This window comes from Gadus morhua, chromosome 5 (genome assembly GCF_902167405.1).
Source record: "Gadus morhua chromosome 5, gadMor3.0, whole genome shotgun sequence".
Taxonomy (NCBI): domain Eukaryota; kingdom Metazoa; phylum Chordata; class Actinopteri; order Gadiformes; family Gadidae; genus Gadus; species Gadus morhua.
The window spans coordinates 1,294,150-1,315,290 of NC_044052.1; the positions used below are offsets into that span (position 1 = coordinate 1,294,150).

At 45.1% G+C, this 21,141-nt stretch overlaps 1 protein-coding gene and 1 long non-coding RNA gene across 2 annotated transcripts; both read right to left on the reverse strand.

The window, feature by feature from the left end:
* Positions 1–5,828: 5,828 nt before the first annotated feature.
* On the reverse strand, positions 5,829–12,385 carry LOC115544233 (uncharacterized). Its single transcript, XM_030357100.1, has 2 exons — positions 12,124–12,385; positions 5,829–11,840 (listed from the first exon to the last, which is right to left on the reverse strand). Exon 2 carries the CDS (start codon positions 11,686–11,688, stop codon positions 8,209–8,211), a length of 3,480 nt encoding a protein of 1,159 aa, XP_030212960.1. The 5' UTR covers positions 11,689–11,840; positions 12,124–12,385; the 3' UTR covers positions 5,829–8,208.
* Positions 12,386–19,389: 7,004 nt separating this feature from the next.
* On the reverse strand, positions 19,390–20,448 carry LOC115544205 (uncharacterized). The gene is made up of 2 exons (XR_003976820.1): positions 20,150–20,448; positions 19,390–20,021 (listed from the first exon to the last, which is right to left on the reverse strand). It is a non-coding gene; the product is annotated as an uncharacterized LOC115544205 (long non-coding RNA).
* Between the last annotated feature and the right edge of the window lie 693 nt (positions 20,449–21,141).

The window sequence follows — 21,141 nt, forward strand, 5'->3', positions numbered from 1 at the left end:
GACAGGATATCGAGGCGTAGTCGTGGTGGGGAGGGGTTGCAGTTCGGTGGTCTGAGGATCTCGTCACTGCTTTTTGCAGATGATGTGGTCCTCATTGGATCATCGGCCTGTGACCTTCAGCACTCACTGGATCGGCTGGCGGACGAGTGTGAAGCGGCTGGGATGAGGATCAGCACCGCTAAATCTGAGGCCATGACTCTTAGCAGGAAACCGGTGGATTGCTTACTCCGGGTAGGAAATGAGTCCTTAGCCCAAGTGAAGGAGTTCAAGTACCTCGGGTCTTGTTCGCGAGTGAGGGTACTATGGAGCGTGAGATTGGCCGGAGAATCGGAGCAGCGGGGGCGGTATTGTGTTCGCTTTACCGCACCGTTGTAACGAAAAGAGAGCTGAGCCGCAAGGCAAAGCTCTCGATCTACCGGTCGATCTTCGTTCCTATCCTCACCTATGGTCATGAGGGCTGGGTGATGACCGAAAGGACGAGATCGCGGGTACAAGTGGCCGAGATGAGTTTTCTCAGAAGGGTGGCTGGCGTCTCCCTTAGGGATAGGGTGAGAAGCTCAGCCATCCATGAGGAACTCGGATTAGAGCCGCTGCTCCTTTACTTAGAAAGGAGTCAGCTGAGGTGTTTCGGGCATCTGGTAAGGATGCCCATTGGGCGCCTTCCTTGGGAGGTGTTTCAGGCACGTCCAGTGGGGAGGAGACCTCGGGGAAGACCCAGGACTAGGTGGAGAGATTATATCTCAACACTGGCCTGGGAGCGCCTCGGGATCCCCCCGTCAGAGCTGGTCAATGTGGCCCGGGAAAGGGATGTCTGGGGCCCCCTGCTTGAGCTGCTCCCCCCGTGACCCGACCCCGGATAAGCGGATGACGATGAGGATGAGGTTATTCAAAGTGTAATTTAATATGCAAAGTGACAATGCAATCCTCAATTAAATTTGCAAAAGTTATAACAATAAAAATAGAATAACATTTTGTCAAATTCTTTGAGTTCCTTTATTCAAATTGAAAAGCTATAGCGTCCCCGTGATTGCAATCCACTTCGCCACGATCCGTGTGTTGCGATATTCAATTGGCATTTCAATCCGCAAAACGCTTTGCAAAAGATTTGGCAAAACGTTTTGCAAAACGTTTTGCATCCGTCAGCCAATCAAATCGCTTCGCCGGGTTCTTCCCGCTTCTTCCTGCTTGTTGCGATGCAAGATGACCCGCTTTCCTGCTTTCCAGTAGCGTCAGAGCCTGAGTCGCGTCACAGTGCTTAAATGTGCATACGCGATCTTATTGGATGATGGATCCGTCGCTGCCGATAAAGTTTAAAATTTTTCAACTTTTTGACGGAGCCAAAGGCTCCAACGGAACGGACAGATCCACTATGCATTGCGCGTCCGTCCCCATTCAAAGTCAATGGGGATCAGTCAACGGACGGAGGTAGTGGGCACGAGGCGTGAACCACACTGGCGTAAGCCGTCTATCCTATCTCCCAGAACACGCCTGTAGGAGCCATTCCATTGAAAGAACTGCAGGCGTCGCACTTTAGTTTTTCTTTCTGTTCGATGACACAATCACTGCGTGTCCCGTGCCTATATATAGTAATTGAACGCAGGTGCGGGGGACACAGGAGACGCCGACAGAAATCGTTTTCAACCCCTCGGTACCACGCCACATCTATACACACAATATGAAAAGATAGGAACGTTTTCGAGGCAAATAGGCGACGCCGTTTTATTTTGAACCGAACGAATAGTGTAGGTGCATGCATCGTCTTTAAGTTGTTAATTTGTTACTTTGAATGGCACACGCCTGCAGCCACATACACACACGGCCATTCATTGACCCATTCCCGCACGCACGCACCCACCGCAACCAGACGATCTCCAAGCAAACTGTACAGTAGGCCTAAGTGATGCCGCAGCGCGTTGAAGTCCGTCCCAAGGCGTCCGTAAGGCTTCAATAATTTGCATGCTTGAAAGCCGTGACATAAGTTGAAAACGTCTGAAGAGTTATTCCCTGGATGGATGTAATGAACATGATGTCGGACATTAATTAGTTGTGGATTTAATTGTATATTTAACCGGAATGGAGCATCGGAACAAAAACGCTGTGATTAAAGTCTTGTTTGACATGAGGATTATTTGAACGGAAAAAGACGTATAATGATCCAGTTGATGACACGAAGTGAATGACTTTAATCACCACCGTACGGAACGTTGAGGAGCCGCGCCCCGTTTAACGTGCTAAATTGGAGCAGTTAACTAAATCGAGAAGTGGTAAATTAAAGCAGCTGATCACAAGCAGAAATCAAATTGAATCACTTATGGTTGAATATGATAATCTGGAGGTTATTTCACAAACATCAACTTCACTGTGCTTATCAAGGATTTTAGTAAAATACAATGCTCAATTTATGAACTCCTTCCAAAGGAGAGAATGAAGATGATCACACAAAATGGTGCTTATCAAATCTTGCCAGATTTAATGAATTCAAAAGTACAGTAAAAAAACGGAAGCAATATGCAGCAACACTTGCACAAGAGCATCAAGCCACAGAGGTTCCAGAAGAGCATACTTCTGGTGCCTCTCTCATAAGCAAGGTTCCTCAAAGCAGCACAAGGAGCAGCCATAGATCTTCTACAGCTTCCTCTTCCAGGCGTAAAGCTGAAGCTGAAAGGCACAAGCTGAATGTCTTAAAAAGAAACTTGCACTTGAAAGGGAAGAAGCTGAGCTCACTCAAAGGTGGGAACAAATAAGGGTAACCCTTCCTTTTACAGTCCCCTAATAACTAGGTATTTACCCGGTACATACATGGTCAATCATAGCGTATTACTGGGTAATTGCCACGGGTAATAAGAAGGTAAATACAGAGGAATTATCCGGTAAATTATAGTGTATTACTGTGTAATTACCACTGGTAATAAGAAGGTAAATACAGAGGAATTACAGCTGAAGTACTAAGTAAAACCTCCACTATTACCCATCAACTCAACTAAGTAGCGTGTAGTTGTAACCGTTTTAGGTTGGTCATAACTCCGATATTGTGTACTTCCTAGGAAATTAGGCAACCAATTCTTATAAACACCTATTATCCAAGGTTTATGTTGTTAACAGCCCAAGTTTAATGATGTACTATCTAGAAATTAGCATAGTGCTTTCCAATAAAATACTTTTTCTTAGTTATTATTCGTAGCTACACCCATTTAGAAAGGGTTTATTCGATTTACCACTATGGAATTACTTACCTGGTAAAAACCTCTGCAGGAACAGTTTTCCTCTAGTGTTATGGTACATCTTCTTAAATACTGGGTACAAAGCCGTTTGTTTCCATGGTATTACCAGGTTCTTACCATATAATTTATAATAGATACATTCCATTATCCATGCAGTCAACACAAACTTGTACCATGTACGTTCTGCGACGTTGCCAAGTAAAACACACCAATTTACCCAGTAATTAAGCTGAAACTGTACTGTAAATGGAAGCCTTGTTTGTTTCCTTGGTATTACTAGGTTCTTACCATATAATTTGTAATACATTATTCCCTTTTACATGCAGTCAACACAAACTTGTACCATGTACGTTCTGCGATGTTACCAAGTTAAACACGACAATTTACCCAGTAATTAAGCTGAAACTGTACTGTAAAAGGAAGCCTCGTTTGTTTCCATGGTATTACCAGGTTCTTACCATATAATTAGAGCTGTCAGTTAAACGCGTTATTAACGGCGTTAACGCAAACCAATTTTAACGGCGTTAAAAAATTTATCGCGCGATTAACAGACTTATTTTATTTAAAAAAAATATATATAACAAACCCACGTTTTGATTTTATAAAATAAATTTAATGTTAAAAAAATATTTATAAAATCAAAGGATAGGTGTTTTGAGAAAATAAGCTTTGTGTTATGTGTGGGGCAGTTAGTTGATTACACCAGATGTGTTTTGCTATGGGTAGGTCAAAAGGTCAAGCCGCATAATAGATTTATAGCCTTTTTTAACATTAAAATAATAGTATAAAATCAAAGGGTAGGTGTTTTGAGAAAATAAGCTTTGTGTTATGTGTGGGGCAGTTAGTTGATTACACCAGATGTGTTTTGCTATGGGTAGGTCAAAAGGTCAAGCCGCATAATAGATTTATGGCCTTTTTTAACATTACATTTTTTTTTATAAAATCAAATGGTGCTTTGTTTTACATAGGTAGGCCTTGTATTAACACATCTAAGTTGGTTTGACACAAATTCGTCCATCGAAGCCAGTGCTAAATAGATTTTTCGAATGTGTCGAATATCCAACGTCCAATAAAAACTAACTTTACCACGCTTCAAGAGCGGAGGGCAACACAACATTAGGTTTGGATTAACTGGGTGTAAAGGCGTCTTATTTTTTAGAAAGTCATAACTACATGGAAAGTAGGGTCACAAGTTGATCTGGCTGCCTTTCGTGTTTTCAAGAAGTATTTGCGAATTCTAGTATACTACGGCGGCGAATTTCCCAGTGGGTCAACGGCACAATGGAATGGAATTGCGGATTGTTATATTTTTCCCCACAATGGTACGAGTTCGAATCTCGAAATGTATGTTTTCATGTGAATAAACGTTGTTTCTCAAAGAGATATCGCCTTGCGTCACATTGATTTCCGAAGTCGCTGCTTTGCTTACAGAGAGGATATAAAGAAGGAGGACGCGACAACACCACATCAGGCGACCGAAATGATCGAATGAGCGCATAACAGGGTTTTTGGCTAGTTTCAAGCAGTGGAGGGCAACACAACATTAGGTTTGGATTAACTGGATGTAAAGGCGTCTTATTTTTGGGATACGTGACCAATGCATGGTCATAACTACATGGAAAGTAGGGTCACAAGTTGATCTGGCTGCCTTTCGTGTTTTCAAGAAGTATTTGCGAATTCTATTATACTACGGCGGTAATTTCCCCAGTGGGTCAACGGCACAATGGAATGGAATTGCGGATTGTTATATTTTTTCCCCGCAATGGTATGAATTCGAATCCCGTAATGTATCATATTTTAAACATTCATTTTCCATTTATTTCGGCTTAGAACGGTTCTACGTGACAAGTTTCTTCCAATTACACTCCAAAAACGAATGAGATTGTAATGTTTTTGACATTTTATTGAATAACAAATCAATGAGGCAATCGCAAGGACAGCTACGTGTCTGGTCCCGATTTCCAACATCTGGCGTAGCCATGACAACAAGCGAAGCATTCGGCTGAAAGTCACCAGTTAAACCGGTCACCACTTGAACTGAAACACCGGTTTGATATTCGCCGGATATTCGGTTTACCACCCATTCGGATTCATCAACATAAGTGCAATACATTACTGGCTTAGTATGTTGAGGACGGTTTAGGACACCGTATCGCGAAAAATCACAAACGCATGTTGGCGCCATCGATGTCTGTGCAACAACGTCATTTACGTTCTGGGCCTGGCTGCTACCTGTTCTAGGGACCGTCAACAAGTTACACTCACCGACTGGTGGCAGAGACGTTACCATGGAATTGTTTCTGGAAATAAATCATATAAAATAACATAAAAATCACAAAAAAATACATTTTGTCACCTGATTGTAGTAGTAGTTGCCAATGTTGGGCTGCTACTTACTGCAGGTAACTTTGCTAATATATTGCATTATTGTTAAACGGGATGCAATTAATAATTTCAAATATATGTAACCGATGTCTTTCTGCGTTGTGTCTTGTATCTTTGAGTGAGGCACACACAGGAGTCGAGTCCTGGAGGTTTATTCTTTCCAAAGGAGACAAAACAACACGGGTGTAATTCCCTCAGTACAAACGACAGCAACGAGTTTCCTTTTTGTTTACTGGCAGGATTTATTTGGTTCATCCAGACCGTGAAAACTGTAATCAAAAAACATAATACACAAATACAATAATCACTAGTCAAAATAATAACAAGCCATACAGTAATATCCCAACATTGTCCTGGTAATGTCGTCACTTTCAATTAGGCTACTGTATACACAATACACTTTGGTTACATATAATACAACAAAACACAAAGACCAATCTAACTAAGCCCAACATGTGTTAGCCCTTAACGGTGTTAGCCCTTAGCTGTATAAAAACAATTTAATACAAACAAGAACAGAAAACACACACAAAAAACGTCAGCAAAACATACCTTAGTAGCTGCATTGCATGAGGAAAGTTGTGTAGCTTGGCATTACTCTGTAGGATTGTTTATCTTGATGCTAAGAGCTATTTTGCAGATGCATCAGCACTGAAAAACATGTACTAAATCAGCGGACTTTTTTGATGAGTGTTACGCTAAAGTATGTCCTGACGGAAACGGGCGATACAAAAACAAAGGTTCCGCCTTAGAGAACTTTGGTTCCTACCAAAATAAATAACTCAGAAATACTGCGCTGACTGACACAGAGGCAGTTACACTCCCACCAAAACATATCACATGTATATGATTTTCTTCAACTATTGAGAGACAACATACTGCGTAGAAAGGATAAACAAAAAAACTAAACTTCAGTCCTTGGCTTCCCCAGAGAACGATCACCATGACTGCACCTGTAGTGAGACAGATAGAGAGAGAGAGGGGAGGAAAAGAAAGAGAGAGGTCGGAGTCTTCAGTCTGCTTCCATCAGCGTCACCGTCTTATGGATGGGCCTTTCCAGGTGGACAGGTTTGGAGATACGCTTTCCCTTCTCATCAAGGGTTGAGTCGCTGATGAGCAACTTGAGTCTTCGCACCTTCCCATCCTTTCCTGGGTACACTTCGATAACCTTTGCCATCCTCCACTGGTTACGTGGTGTAGTATCATCTTGCAGGAGTACAACATCGCCGACCTTTGCATTCCTGCGATCTTTGGTCCACTTCTGTCTCTGTTGGAGGCTCAGGAGGTACTCCTTCTTCCATCTTGTCCAAAAGTGGTTGGATAAGAATTGAACTCGACGCCATCTCTTGCGTAGGTATAGATCTTCCTTGACGAACTTCCCAGGAGGTGGAGCGAGTATCGTGGACTTCATGGTCAAAATGTGGTTTGGTGTCAGGGGCTCTGGACTGGATGAATCATTTCGACAATCAGTGCTCAGAGGTCTACTGTTCACTATTGCCATGACTTCATACAGGAACGTTCTTAGTGAGGAGCAGTCAAGCTGCGTAGCTGACTGTTCTAGAATGGACGTCAAGACACTTCTTATGGTGCGAATTTGTCTTTCCCAGACGCCACCCATATGACTTGAAGCTGGGGTGTTCATGATGAGCTCACATCCAAGCTGCTTGAGCTCTTCCTGATCCATTTCTTTCAATGCTTCAGCAAACTCTCGTCTTGCTCCGACGAAGTTTGTTCCTTGATCACTTCTTATCTGACGTACCTTTCCACGAATGGCGATGAATGAACGCAATGCGTTAATGAAGGCATCCGTGGTCATATTGTCAAGCATCTCAACGTGAACCGCTCTGGAACACATGCAGGTAAGTAACAATCCATAACGCTTTAGCTCTTTCCTTCCTTCCTTTACGTAGAATGGTCCAAAACAGTCCATACCGCAGTAGGTGAATGGAGGAGCTGTTTCCATTCTGTCCTCTGGAAGGTCTGACATTTTCTGCTGTTCAGTGCATCTTCTGAACTTCCTGCACTTAGTGCACTTGTAGATATGGGATGATACAGCCTTGCTGCAGCCCAGTATCCATATGCCATTAGATCGGAGCGCATTCATGGTCATTCCTCGTCCTTGATGGTACACTCTTTCATGATAGTGCTTGACAAGTAAATTTGACACATGACTGTCCTTTGGAAGGACCGCTGGATGCTTCACCTGTGGATGTAGGGCAGCATGAGTTAAGCGGCCTCCAACTCTGAGGACACCTTGGTCATCCAGGAATGGACTTAACCGGTGCAACTTATTGGCTTTGCCCTTGACTGGCGTCTCCTTGTCACTTTGGAGTAACTGTATATCTTGTGAGAAGGTTGCTTCTTGAACCATCTTGATTATTGTCAACTCCGCTTCTCTCCTTTCCTCCAAACTGCAGGCTTCACAGGACTTTGGCTGAAGCCCTTTAATTTCTTTCACATGGCGCTGGAGTCTGGCGATAGCTTTCACCATTTTGGACCAGTCTGAAAACTTGTGTAGGCGATCTAGCAGCGACTTGACTTCTTTCGCCTGGGTGTCGAGAACCTGGACCTTCTTAAGCTCAGGATCGTCATATGTGATCTCTCACACCTTGACATCTCCACTTGGTAACTCCTTCTGCCAAAGAAAGTCTGGGCCTGTGAACCAGTTAGAGGATACCAGTTGCTCTGCTGTGAGACCTCTTGAGGCGTAGTCTGCTGGATTATCTTCTGAAGCCACATACTTCCATTGTGTAGACTCTGTGCTTTGCTTGATGCGTTCCACACGATTTGCCACAGGACCTCTTCGGAAGCGATACAGAACTCCCACCAAGGTGTTTGTCAACTCAGGACCCGTCAGGAGGTGGTCGTTCAAGGACGTTCCTTGGTACTTGGCGGAGCAATCGAAGACAACGCGTATCTTCCCAGGCTTTTGTGGATGATACACCCCATGATGCGGAATGTACCAAGCTGGAGCTTTGTGGATGTCTTCCTCCGGGACCCTTTCTGCATCTCCGCGTCTTATGGTCTCATCCATGAAGGTCTTGTAGTCTTTGTAGTACTGGTCGTTTCTTCTCAGCCTTCTTTCTAGGCACCTGAGACGATGGATAGCCCAGATCTTATTATCAGGTAAGTTAGGTCTTTCTTTCTTGAATGGCAGCGGCATTTCGTAATGACCGTCGCTCTTTAACTTGATGCTCTTTTCCATTTTTGCCAGGAACCTTATATCTTCTTGAGAGATGGGGCTGGTTTCCGACTCTCTTTCAACGAAGTCAGACTCCAGCATCTTGATGACATCTGCAGGTAAGAGAACTTCTTTGATCTGTGTCCTACAGACATAGTGCACTTCCTTTGTGAGGTCTGAAGAGGACGGTAGACCTGGCATCACTTGCTTCACCATGACTTGGTGACTTATTCCAATTGCATCTCCATAGTTGAGACACGGGTTGCCATATCCCACTACACTCCAGCCCAAGTCTGTCTTTTGTGCAAACGGCTGGTGTTCCTCACCAGGCACCACTTGTCTTGGAACGAGGGCTTGGGCACAGTTGTAGCCAATTAACAGGCCGACATCACAGCTTTGCTGAGGAGCGATCTCATCTGCAATGTGTTCAAGATGAGGCCATGCTTTCGCCGTATCTGGTGTGGGAATATGGTCTCTGTTTGCAGGGATAAACTCTCTTGAGTAAGTCACTGGAAGAGTGATTATCTTGTCTGAATAAAAACCTCTAACTTGTAGACCAGCTAGCTTCCGACAGGACACGATTGTGTTTCTTGAAGCCAACGTGGAGAGGTTTAGCTGAACTGGTTCACTCCTAGTATTGAGAGCCTTCGCTGTCTCGTCGAGGATAAAGGTTGTGTCACTTTGTGTATCAAGGAGTGCGTACACCAGAACTTCACGACTTGGAACACTTGTAGATGACACCCACACTGGAATTATTGTGGAGGTATGCGTGTCTCCAACATTCTGGATTACTCTAAGTGCCGTCGCCTCACGTGATGGTCTCTCTGACTGGTCTTGTGACTGTTCATTCTTCCTTTCTTTGTACTCTTCTTTGTCTTTGTCACTGTACCTTGCTCTGTCAGATCTTGTAGACATCCTTTCTTCCTTGGTGCGATCGTCATGAAGACAAGTTGGGTGTCTTCTCTCACAGGTGTCGCAGCCGTCTCTTTCTCTACAATCTCTAGATCGGTGGCCAAATTTGAGACAGCCAAAACACAATTTATTTTCTTGAACAAACTTGATTCGCTCCAAGATTGTCCCTTGCATAAACTTGTAACACCTTTGTAGACTGTGTCCTGCCTTCTCACAGAAGACACAGCTTGTGACGACGGCTTTCTCATCTGAGGTGGTTGCTAACACCTTTGCTCCAGGACCTCCGCTCTTTACACACTTGTCTGGAATCCTTTCACTTGGCTTAAGAGCATGAAGAGATGTTATTGGGCTGCAAGCGATTTTAGCTTCACGTGTGAGAAACTTGACAAACTGGCTGAAGCTCGGGAACATGTGAGTGTCTTCTTCTGCTTCTATGACTTTCCTATTCCACCTTGAAGTCACCCAGTCTGGGAGTTTAGAGAGAATTTTCTGGTTCTCGTTGCAATCATTAAGTATTTCAAGACCTCTGATCTGAGACATGGCTGCCTCACAGCAGCGCAGGAAGTCGGCGAGTTCTTGAAGTTCCATACTGCCTTTGGAGCTTATCTTGGGCCACGCGTCGAGCTTCTCTCTGAAGGCCTTGGCGATGAGGAATGGATTGCCGTATCGCTCTTCTAGGATGTCCCATGCTGCATAATATGCTGGCTCTGTGCCAAGTAAAAAGTAGCTCTCTATGGCCCTTTTAGCAGATCCACCCACATACTTGCGTAGATAATATATCTTCTCTTCAGCTGGTATGTTCTTCCTGTCAACGAGCGTCTGAAAGGACACTTTCCAGTCGTTGAATCGGAGTGGGTCACCACTGAACACTGTAGGTTCAGGTAGAGGAATGCGACTCGCACTGATGGCTTCTGCGAGCGCTTTGACGAGAGCTGTTGTGCCATCTTCATATTTGTTTTCTTGCCTTGCTTGTGCTACAGCTGGTGGTGTAGAATGGTGCCGCAGTGGGCTAGTTTGAGGCTTGACTTCTTCTTTCTTCACAGAGACACAATGGAGAAGATAATTTATTTCTTCATCTGAGCCGTCGCCCTTAGTTGCCGGACATGAATGTATACTCTGGTCATATACTTGCTGTCGTGCCTCGGCAGCCTTTAGCTTCTTAATAGTCTCCAATCGATCTAGTTCTCTGCGCTTGGCTTCTAGCACTCTTTGTCTCTCTGCATTTTCAGCCTCTTGTTTGGCAATTAGCTGAGCGGCTTCATCTTCCAGTCTCTGAAGCTCTTTAATATAATGCTCTTGCTCCAGCTGTACTTCTAAGGTGGCTTTGTTGGCAGCAACCTCAGCAGCTGCACTCTTCCTGCTTGCAGAGGAGCACTTAGTGTGGCGAGAGCTAGTGCCTGTCCTTCCTGAGGCTACAGACATTACCTCTTCAATGACTCGATGTTCTTCATGTCTTTGACTTGTAGTATGCCTATGGGCTGTAGCTTCCTCCCTTGCATCTATAAGGTCCATTGCATCCTTAACCATCTTCTTTGTTACTGTTTCACAGGTGTCGATTTTGCGACGTGTGTTAAGGTCAGGAACCTCAAGGCGTTTCCAATCGTCATAAACGTCATTTAGACTCCTAGAGGTATTGCGTACTTTAGTAATTTGTCCATCTAGCAGGTCGTCTGAGCACTTTCCACTCAGCGCTTGGTTGGCTTCTTTAGTGGCATCCTTCCACTTCTCATAGCACACACTGAACCGATGTGCAACCTTTATTACTTGCTCATCATGCTGTTCTTGACCCTTTTCCGTCATTCTGCGGACTCTTTGGCCTAATGGTGGCTCTTCTGAGGAAGCGGGGTTGTCCACTATGATGCCTTCAGTCGCTTGTGGCTGCACGGTTGAGCTGTGCTCGTGCACACACTCTGTCTTGTCAGGTGCGTGTGACTCCATGTCTGGGAAATGTACATCTGCAATTGTGTGCTCTTCGCCATTTCGGGACATCTTACTTGCCTTACTGTTGTCATTCACTGCTCTTTGGTGCTGTCTTCGTGAGCAGGTAAGTTTTCACTGTAATTCCCTCAGTACAAACGACAGCAACGAGTTTCCTTTTTGTTTACTGGCAGGATTTATTTGGTTCATCCAGACCGTGAAAACTGTAATCAAAAAACATAATACACAAATACAATAATCACTAGTCAAAATAATAACAAGCCATACAGTAATATCCCAACATTGTCCTGGTAATGTCGTCACTTTCAATTAGGCTACTGTATACACAATACACTTTGGTTACATATAATACAACAAAACACAAAGACCAATCTAACTAAGCCCAACATGTGTTAGCCCTTAACGGTGTTAGCCCTTAGCTGTATAAAAACAATTTAATACAAACAAGAACAGAAAACACACACAAAAAACGTCAGCAAAACATACCTTAGTAGCTGCATTGCATGAGGAAAGTTGTGTAGCTTGGCATTACTCTGTAGGATTGTTTATCTTGATGCTAAGAGCTATTTTGCAGATGCATCAGCACTGAAAAACATGGACTAAATCAGCGGACTTTTTTGATGAGTGTTACGCTAAAGTATGTCCTGACGGAAACGGGCGATACAAAAACAAAGGTTCCGCCTTAGAGAACTTTGGTTCCTACCAAAATAAATAACTCAGAAATACTGCGCTGACTGACACAGAGGCAGTTACAACGGGCGTCACACACAATCCGGGATATCACTCTCCACTCAGCTCCGTGCATCAGCGCTCACTCACGCTAGCTTAATATATCCTGTGACTTTCAATGAATACATGTGTAATATAGTGAAAATCTAGTTCTATATTTCTTCCCCAACAGATCTTCAAGGACCCACAAAGACGCTGGTATAGAAAAGATAAATCTTAATTTATTATGGCACAATAAATATAGTAAATATAAACAAAGAGGTAAGACCTGGTCATGGTTGCGCTACCTGCAACTCAATAGCAACCCACATCAATGTGGCAACGTCACACAAAAACACAGTCGCCCAAAATCATCTTCAATCAGTTCAGTTATTGCACAGCACTCCAAAGATGGCGATTCACAGCACAACAAGATGTTTTAAACAAATAGTAATACAAATGACAAACCACAGTAAACTTATTGGCATGAGCTACCATGAACATAGGTTAATGGGGAACACACGCTCTCGACCAGGCCTTAAAGAAACAAAAAGGAAATGAACTTCAAACCAAAATAGTTATAATAATTAAGTTCCCACAGAAGCTTGGAGGTCAACTATACAGGGGAGAAAGCGACACAAACACTCAGAAGCACGCCACGTCTGGAACAGACCAAAAGCACACATAATTACACACAGCACACAGATAAAAGCATATCATCTTCAGCTAAACATTCCCTGTATTATACAGTAAGTTAAACATAAAATCAATCATACGTATGGCACACCATTTGCAATACATATGCGGGAAATGTAAACAGTATTGTTAAAGTGCAATTAGACTAAAGAGTGGCTACCTTGCGCAATGAATCCCGACACGCCACGTCTTTGGGCAAGGTACTTGCTCTCTGTAGCCCCAGTTCGCGGCGATGGGCCGATCAGTGTGAATGAACACGCTCGCTCGTCCAATTACGCAAGTGGCTACCTTGCGCAATGAATCCCGACACGCCACGTCTTTGGGCAAGGTACTTGCTCTCTGTAGCCCCAGTTCGCGGCGATGGGCCGATCAGTGTGAATGAACACGCTCGCTCGTCCAATTACGCATTAGATGCAGGTGGTGGGACTTCGGTCCAGCTCTCTAGCCTTAAGCTCCAGTGTGAGACCACGCCCATTCAACACACCACCCCCTCCACACACCATGGTAAAGTAATGTGCAGGTAACCAATGAATATTTAAATGTTTCCTAAGTCTATACTGAAACTAATAATTCACCCCGTGACACCCATCCCAGCTTTAAAAGCTCACCGTCCCGGTGAGACTCTGGTCCCTTTATACCCAAGGTCTAAATGTCATGTGCATGGGGGCAGCGGGGGATCTAGGTCTACCTTCAATTGAATTGGTGTGGCCTACGTCCACAGAGGTTGCTCTAGGAAGATGAAATGGGTTACTATGCTGTCCTGCTCTAGCCCGTGCTGAGCGTCTTACTGCCATAGCAAGATTGGGGGAGGGGCTTGGTGCATTTTCCAGTGTCATTGCCTCATGGACGTCAGGCTGCATGTGGTCTGGGCTATAGCTTGGTGTGGTTACTGCTGGCTCGTGGGGAAGTGGTACACCTTGATCACCTATGGGGAATATTCCCTCAACTGCCTCTAGACTCGTCGCTGGCTCCATCACAATGATTTCCTCATCGTCGCTCTCTTCTGCCAGAGGCATCCCTCTTCTTCCATCTCCCCTCTGCTGGGGACCTGCTGGTGCTCTGGGAATCCTGATGGTGGGGGTGGGTTCCGCTCGCACATCAGCTGGAATGACCCGTAATTCGGCCCGGTTGATGTTCTTCTGGGCACCTGTTCCATCTTGTGGGCATATGGTGTATACTCTCCCATCTTGATCCAAGGCTCTCTGCACTTCGTAAACCGTTGAGTCCCAAAAGTCTTGAATCTTATGGCGGCCCAATGGATGGTTTCTTCGGTGGACCAGCGTGCCTGGTGCAAGCGGCTGACTTACTGAAGGAGTAACTTGTTGGTTTCGGCGCTCTGCGGCCACAGTTAACTGATCTCGGGCATGGGCGTAAATTTCCTTGAGATTCTCCTGATGCTGTTTCAGCCAATCATGAGTGCACACTGGGTCCAATTCTTCCTCTGCAAGGCCCAAGAGAAAGTCTACCGGCAATCGCACTTTCTGCCCGAACATCAGTTCAAAGGGAGAATGCCCAGTTGATGCATGCGGAGTGGTGTTATAGGCAAAGAGTATTTGAGGGAGTGCATGCGGCCATCTGCGCTTCTGCTCCGGGGGTAACGAGCGGAGCAAGTCATGTAGTGTACGATTGAACCTTTCGCACTGCCCGTTACCCTCCGGATGATATGGTGTTGTTCGGCTCTTCTCAATATGATATAGTTGGCACAGCTGTTTCATGAGGTCTCCCTCAAAGTTTCTTCCCTGATCACTATGGAGTCGCTTAGGCACCCCGTAGTGGTAAAACCACCCCTCTGTCAGTAATTTCGCCACCGTACTAGCTTTCTGGTCGCGGGCTGGGTAAGCCTGTGTGAACTTTGAGAATACATCTGTTACTACAAGGACGTTTTCTCGGCCATCCGTAGACTTCTCTAGTGTTGTAAAATCAATGGCAACAACATCAAGGGGGCAAGAAGCCATCAGATTCCCTGGAAAAGTCCGAACCCTTGGGCGGACCGCTTTTGCCACCACACAGCGGCCACACTCCTGACAGTGTTTTTCAATTTCATGAGTCATGCCTGGCCAAAAGCATCTCTCTCGGATGAGTTGAGTGGTTCGTTCTATGCCCTGATGCCCGTGATCGTCATGGAGGCTTATCAAGACCTCACGCTTTAAACACTGTGGCAGAAAGAGCTGGAGTGTCTCTCTACTCTCCCCTGGCAGCCGGATGCTTCGGTACAAAACCCCCTCCTGACACTGAATTCTCGGCCATTCCTTAAGAAGCCTTTGCGTCCCTGGTGGCAGGAGTATCCGTTCGGCTTTGGTGGGCAATATTCCTCGCTTCCACAGGAGACTAAAAGGTCCAATAACTGCATCCATAGACTGCAGAGACTGTAGATCAACCTTTTGCCGTAGTGGGAGGGCACTAGTCTGTTGGCACAGGACTTCGGTTGGAGGCTCAATGGAGCCCAGAGGCAGAAGGGGGATGGCTAGGCCTGGGGCAACCGCAGCAATAGGGACTGGGTCCGGGAGCCTAGAAAGTGCATCCACATTTCTATTTGCAGTGCCAGGTCGGTATCGGATGTCAAAGTCGAACATCGCCAGCTCTGACGCCCAACGGTGTTCTGTCGCCCCCAACTTGGCTGTTTGTAAATAACTTAGTGGATTATTGTCTGTGAAGACAACAAATTTCACACCCAGCAGGTACTCTCTAAACTTACTGGTTACGGCCCATTTTAGGCCCAACAGCTCCAGTTTCCGAGAACTGTAGTTGGACATGTTCCTCTCTGTAGGGCGGAGGCCTCTGCTGGCAAAGGCGATGGGTTTCCTTTGCCCATCTTGATCTTGGGCGAGAACGGCCCCGAGTCCTGCATGACTAGCATCAATTTCTAGAATGAATGGTTTTGTGAAGTCAGCATAAGCTAGGACTGGTGCACTGATCAGCTGGTCTTTAAGGGTCTGGAAACTCTGCTGGCATTCCTGGGTCCACAGACTTCCTAGAGTGTTCACCCGGGCTCTGGCCTTGCTCTGACTTGCCTCCACCGTAGCAGCTAAACGATGCAATGGCGCGGCGACCTTTGCAAAGCCCTCCACAAACCTACGATAATAGGACGCAAATCCTAAAAAGGACCTCAATTCCTTCGTAGTCGTCGGCTGCTTCCATTCCGCTACGGCTTTAATTTTATCTGGATCAGTCGCTACCCCTGACGCAGAAACTACATGCCCCAGATACTTCACTTCCGTTTGAAAGAAATGACATTTGGACAGTTTTAGTTTGAGATGGTTATTTTGTACACGGGTTAGGACAAGTTCCAGGCGCTTCAGGTGTTCCTCAAAGGAAGAGGAAAAGATGATTATATCATCTAAGTACAAAAGTAGTGACTGAAAGCTTTGATCTCCGAAAATTCTCTCCATCAACCTCTGGAAAGTGCTTGGTGAATTGCAAAGACCGAATGGCATGCGATTGAATTCAAACAGGCCAAATGGTGTACAAAATGCAGTCTTAGCCTTGTCAGCCTCTGCTACTGGCACCTGATTGTAGCCACTTGCAAGATCCAGAGTCGAAAACCACTTCACTCCCGTCAGTGCGTCCAAAGACTCTTCTATTCTAGGTAATGGGTATGCGTCCTTCTTTGTCTTACCATTCAGAAGTCGGTAGTCAACGCAGAGTCTCATGTCACCCCCTTTCTTTTGTACAATGACTATAGGTGATGAGTAGGGGCTAGAACTAGGCTGGACAATCCCAGCCTCCAACAGCTGTTGGATATGGGCCTTTACTTGCTCATACTGGGACGGGGGCAGGCGGCGGTATCTCTGTCGGATGGGGGTGTCATCGGTGAGAGGGATTTGATGCTCGACTAGAGTGGTACACCCCACATCTCCTTCCCCTCGACTGAAGACCCCATTATGTTGGTGGATAAGTGCCTTCGCTTGCTTCTCTTGCTCTGCCGATAACATGGGCCATGACAGATTGGAGAGGTCTATTGAGGGAGTGGCCTGTACCTCTGCCGACTGAACTATGGCAACCTGTCCCCCACTGCCCCCCTCCACAATATCCACAGCACACCCTGCAGACATCACTTGTACGATGTGAAGCTCACCCAAAGTAGTGTGTGGTTGAAGCCACACCTCTTGTGAACTTACATTGGTCACGGGTACTTCTACCACCCCCTTAGTCACTGACAATAACGCTTTAGATATTAATAAACCCACGGGCCACTGGGTGTCGTCTAACGGGGGCTCTAATAACACAGAATGAAGGGACAGCTTGGCAGCGCTGGGGCAAACTAGGGGAATGAGCTTAAGAGATCCCGGGGGAATACGTACTGCACCCCCCTGCACTCTAGCCTTACCTAAGTACCCTTTACTACAAAGGTGTTCGATAGATTGGCATGTGGTAAAGACCTGCTGCCAAGCCTTACCGTCTTTATCCCTTGACGGTTTGGAAAGGGTGAGGTGGAGATCTGCAAACAATTCTTTGTAACAACTTTGGATTATATTCATCCCTATGAGTCCTGGTACTGCCTGTTTTTGTTGTCGGGTGAAAGGGTCAACTGGATCACGTACTACTAGAATACCCATACTAGGAAATGTTTTACCCAACACTACAACATCCAGTTCTACATAACCCGAGTATGGAATTTCATAACCGTTAGCGGCTTGTAGTTGCAGCCAGTTACAGGGTTTGAGCGACTCGTTACATGATTGAAAGTTTTCCAAAAAAAAAGTTTCTGTTATAGTGGAAACCATAGAACCCGTATCCAGAAGACAGGGCACTACCTCCCCCCCCATTGAGATATGAACCACGGGACACTGGCCTATGAGTTGGGGCATAGGGCTGGGGTCATTAGGTGTCAAACGATGTGAGCCGGAGGGAGCACCTCCTGGTGTTTGACTCCACACACCAGGGGGCGCTAGTTTCCCTGAGGCTGCAGAGACATGGGTTGCTCTACTAGTTGATTGTGGGTCATAGCCCTCTGTGGCACTCCTTGAGCGGTTACCTTAGTGGACTCTACATCTACACGACAATATTGGGCTATATGACCAGCCCGATCGCAGCGCATACAGATTGGCCTGCCATCTTGTTGAAAACGATACGATTTAGAAGTGCTTCCCCCACCCCTTTGATTAGCCTGTGGGCGAGATGTATTCAACTGTGTCAGAATGGCATCCAACTGCGCCTGCTGACGGCGAAGACACTCCTTGAGATCAGTCAATTCATTATTACTAGCAACTATTGCATTAGACTCTGCACCCTGTCCACCCCCCATAGAAGCATGCATGTCAAAAGAAAAGGCTTTCGGTCTGGGTTTAGTCCCTTGCTTTCCCTCTTCCATCCATTTAATCGCTACCCCCCGAAGTGCGAGGAAGCTCATATCAGGGTCTAGTGCTAGCCGTATTTTTAACTCTCTTCTCAGCATGTCATCGTTAACACCTTCAGCAAATTGATCGCGCAAAACCCTGTCCGAATTTAAAAGCCCACCAGGAGTTTTTTTCATGACTGCATCCATTAGAATTTTTATCTCATGAGAAAAATCCCGTAAAGATTCTCCCTCTTTTTGATGGCGTTGAAAAAAACACAGCTGTGCTGCTACGTAGGACTGCGAACAACTGAAATTGTCAATCAATATCTTAATAATCTTTTCAGCTGTGTCCCTATTTGAAGCGTCATGAAAATCCACCTCGGCTTTTGCACCCCCCTCCAAATGGTCATACAAAAACAACACTTGTTCCGCATTGGACATTGGCCTAGCCTCAAGACATCTACGGGCCTCTTTGACCCATTGATCAATAGAAAGTAGGTCTGTAGACAATTTACCAGTGAATTTAGAACATTTCCTTTCTCGTGGGACATACACATAACGTGTGTGCACCAAAGCCTCTGATGCATTATTAGATGTAGATTGTTCAGAACTACTAGCAGCCGATGGTGCATGGGACTCACTGTTCGATGTCGACCCATGTGTTGCACCGTCTTGGCTCTGTCTCCGTGATTTCAATTGTTCATTTTCAGCCCGAAGCTGTCTAATTTCGTCCATTAACCCCTGCAGTTCCTCCATGCCCTCAGGGGTTGACATTGTCTTTAAACTCTGGGCTGGTCTTCAGCGTGTCCTTTACTAACAGACTTCCCACGATGTCCCACGATGCGAGTGTGCTGCCGCTTCTCCCCTGAAACAACAACTTCCCCGCCTCCAAGCCTCAATCCCAATACCAAACGAAAATTAACAAAATAAGAGAAAAAAAATAAAATAAAAAAAAAAATCTATAACCAGTCTTTGGATCCTCTGCCGACAACGCCAGATGTAATATAGTGAAAATCTAGTTCTATAGTTCTTCCCCAACAGATCTTAAAGGACCCACAAAGACGCTGGTATAGAAAAGATAAATCTTAATTTATTATGGCACAATAAATATAGTAAATATAAACAAAGAGGTAAGACCTGGTCATGGTTGCGCTACCTGCAACTCAATAGCAACCCACATCAATGTGGCAACGTCACACAAAAACAGTCGCCCAAAATCATCTTCAATCAGTTCAGTTATTGCACAGCACTCCAAAGATGGCGATTCACAGCACAACAAGATGTTTTAAACAAATAGTAATACAAATGACAAACCACAGTAAACTTATTGGCATGAGCTACCATGAACATAGGTTAATGGGGAACACGCGCTCTCGACCAGGCCTTAAAGAAACAAAAAGGAAATGAACTTCAAACCAAAATAGTTATAATAATTAAGTTCCCACAGAAGCTTGGAGGTCAACTATACAGGGGAGAAAGCGACACAAACACTCAGAAGCACGCCACGTCTGGAACAGACCAAAAGCACACATAATTACACACAGCACACAGATAAAAGCATATCATCTTCAGCTAAACATTCCCTGTATTATACAGTAGGTTAAACATAAAATCAATCATACGTATGGCACACCATTTGCCATACATATGCGGGAAATGTAAACAGTATTGTTAAAGTGCAATTAGACTAAAGAGTGGCTACCTTGCGCAATGAATCCCGACACGCCACGTCTTTGGGCAAGGTACTTGCTCTCTGTAGCCCCAGTTCGCGGCGATGGGCCGATCAGTGTGAATGAACACGCTCGCTCGTCCAATTATGCAAGTGGCTACCTTGCGCAATGAATCCCGACACGCCACGTCTTTGGGCAAGGTACTTGCTCTCTGTAGCCCCAGTTCGCGGCGATGGGCCGATCAGTGTGAATGAACACGCTCGCTCGTCCAATTACGCATTAGATGCAGGTGGTGGGACTTCGGTCCAGCTCTCTAGCCTTAAGCTCCAGTGTGAGACCACGCCCATTCAACACACCACCCCCTCCACACACCATGGTAAAGTAATGTGCAGGTAACCAATGAATATTTAAATGTTTCCTAAGTCTATACTGAAACTAATAATTCACCCCGTCACACATGTAGGGAATAAATTATAAAAATGTAAACAAAGCATAAAAATGATCTCAAATAAATAAATTAAATAAAAAGACAGTATATTAAATATATACACTAATAAAGGAAATAAAATATAATAGAGAATTGTCATTTTCCTCACACTCATTTTACATATTTTACCATAAACAAAGACACATAACAGGCATACCTTTCCAAAGGAGACAAAACAACACGGGCGTCACACACAATCCGGGATATCACTCTCCACTCTACAAAACAAAGGAAGCAAACAATTGACCACACATACCGGATAAAACAACCGCATTTGAAATATCAAGGCGGGAAAAAAACTAAGCTACCACCGGCTCAAGCTAGGTTACGAGTTAATCAAAATCCACCCTTCCAACAGTTCAATTAAATTGTCTACGCACCAGTTTCTCCCGCGTGCCTAAAAGCACGTCTCAAAGCAGTGTGAACCACCACAGCCGTTCAAGGGCAACAAACAAGGGGTTAACAAAAATCTAACGGAGAGAGACACAAACGAACTCATCAGCTCCGTGCATCAGCGCTCACTAGCTGTGTTCAAAATCGTTCCCTATACACTCGTTCCCTATTCCCTATATAGTGTACATGATATAGTGCACTATATAGGGAATAGGGAACGAGAATTCGGACACTACGCTGAACATTTCTAAACGTCATTTGCGTCAGTAAAT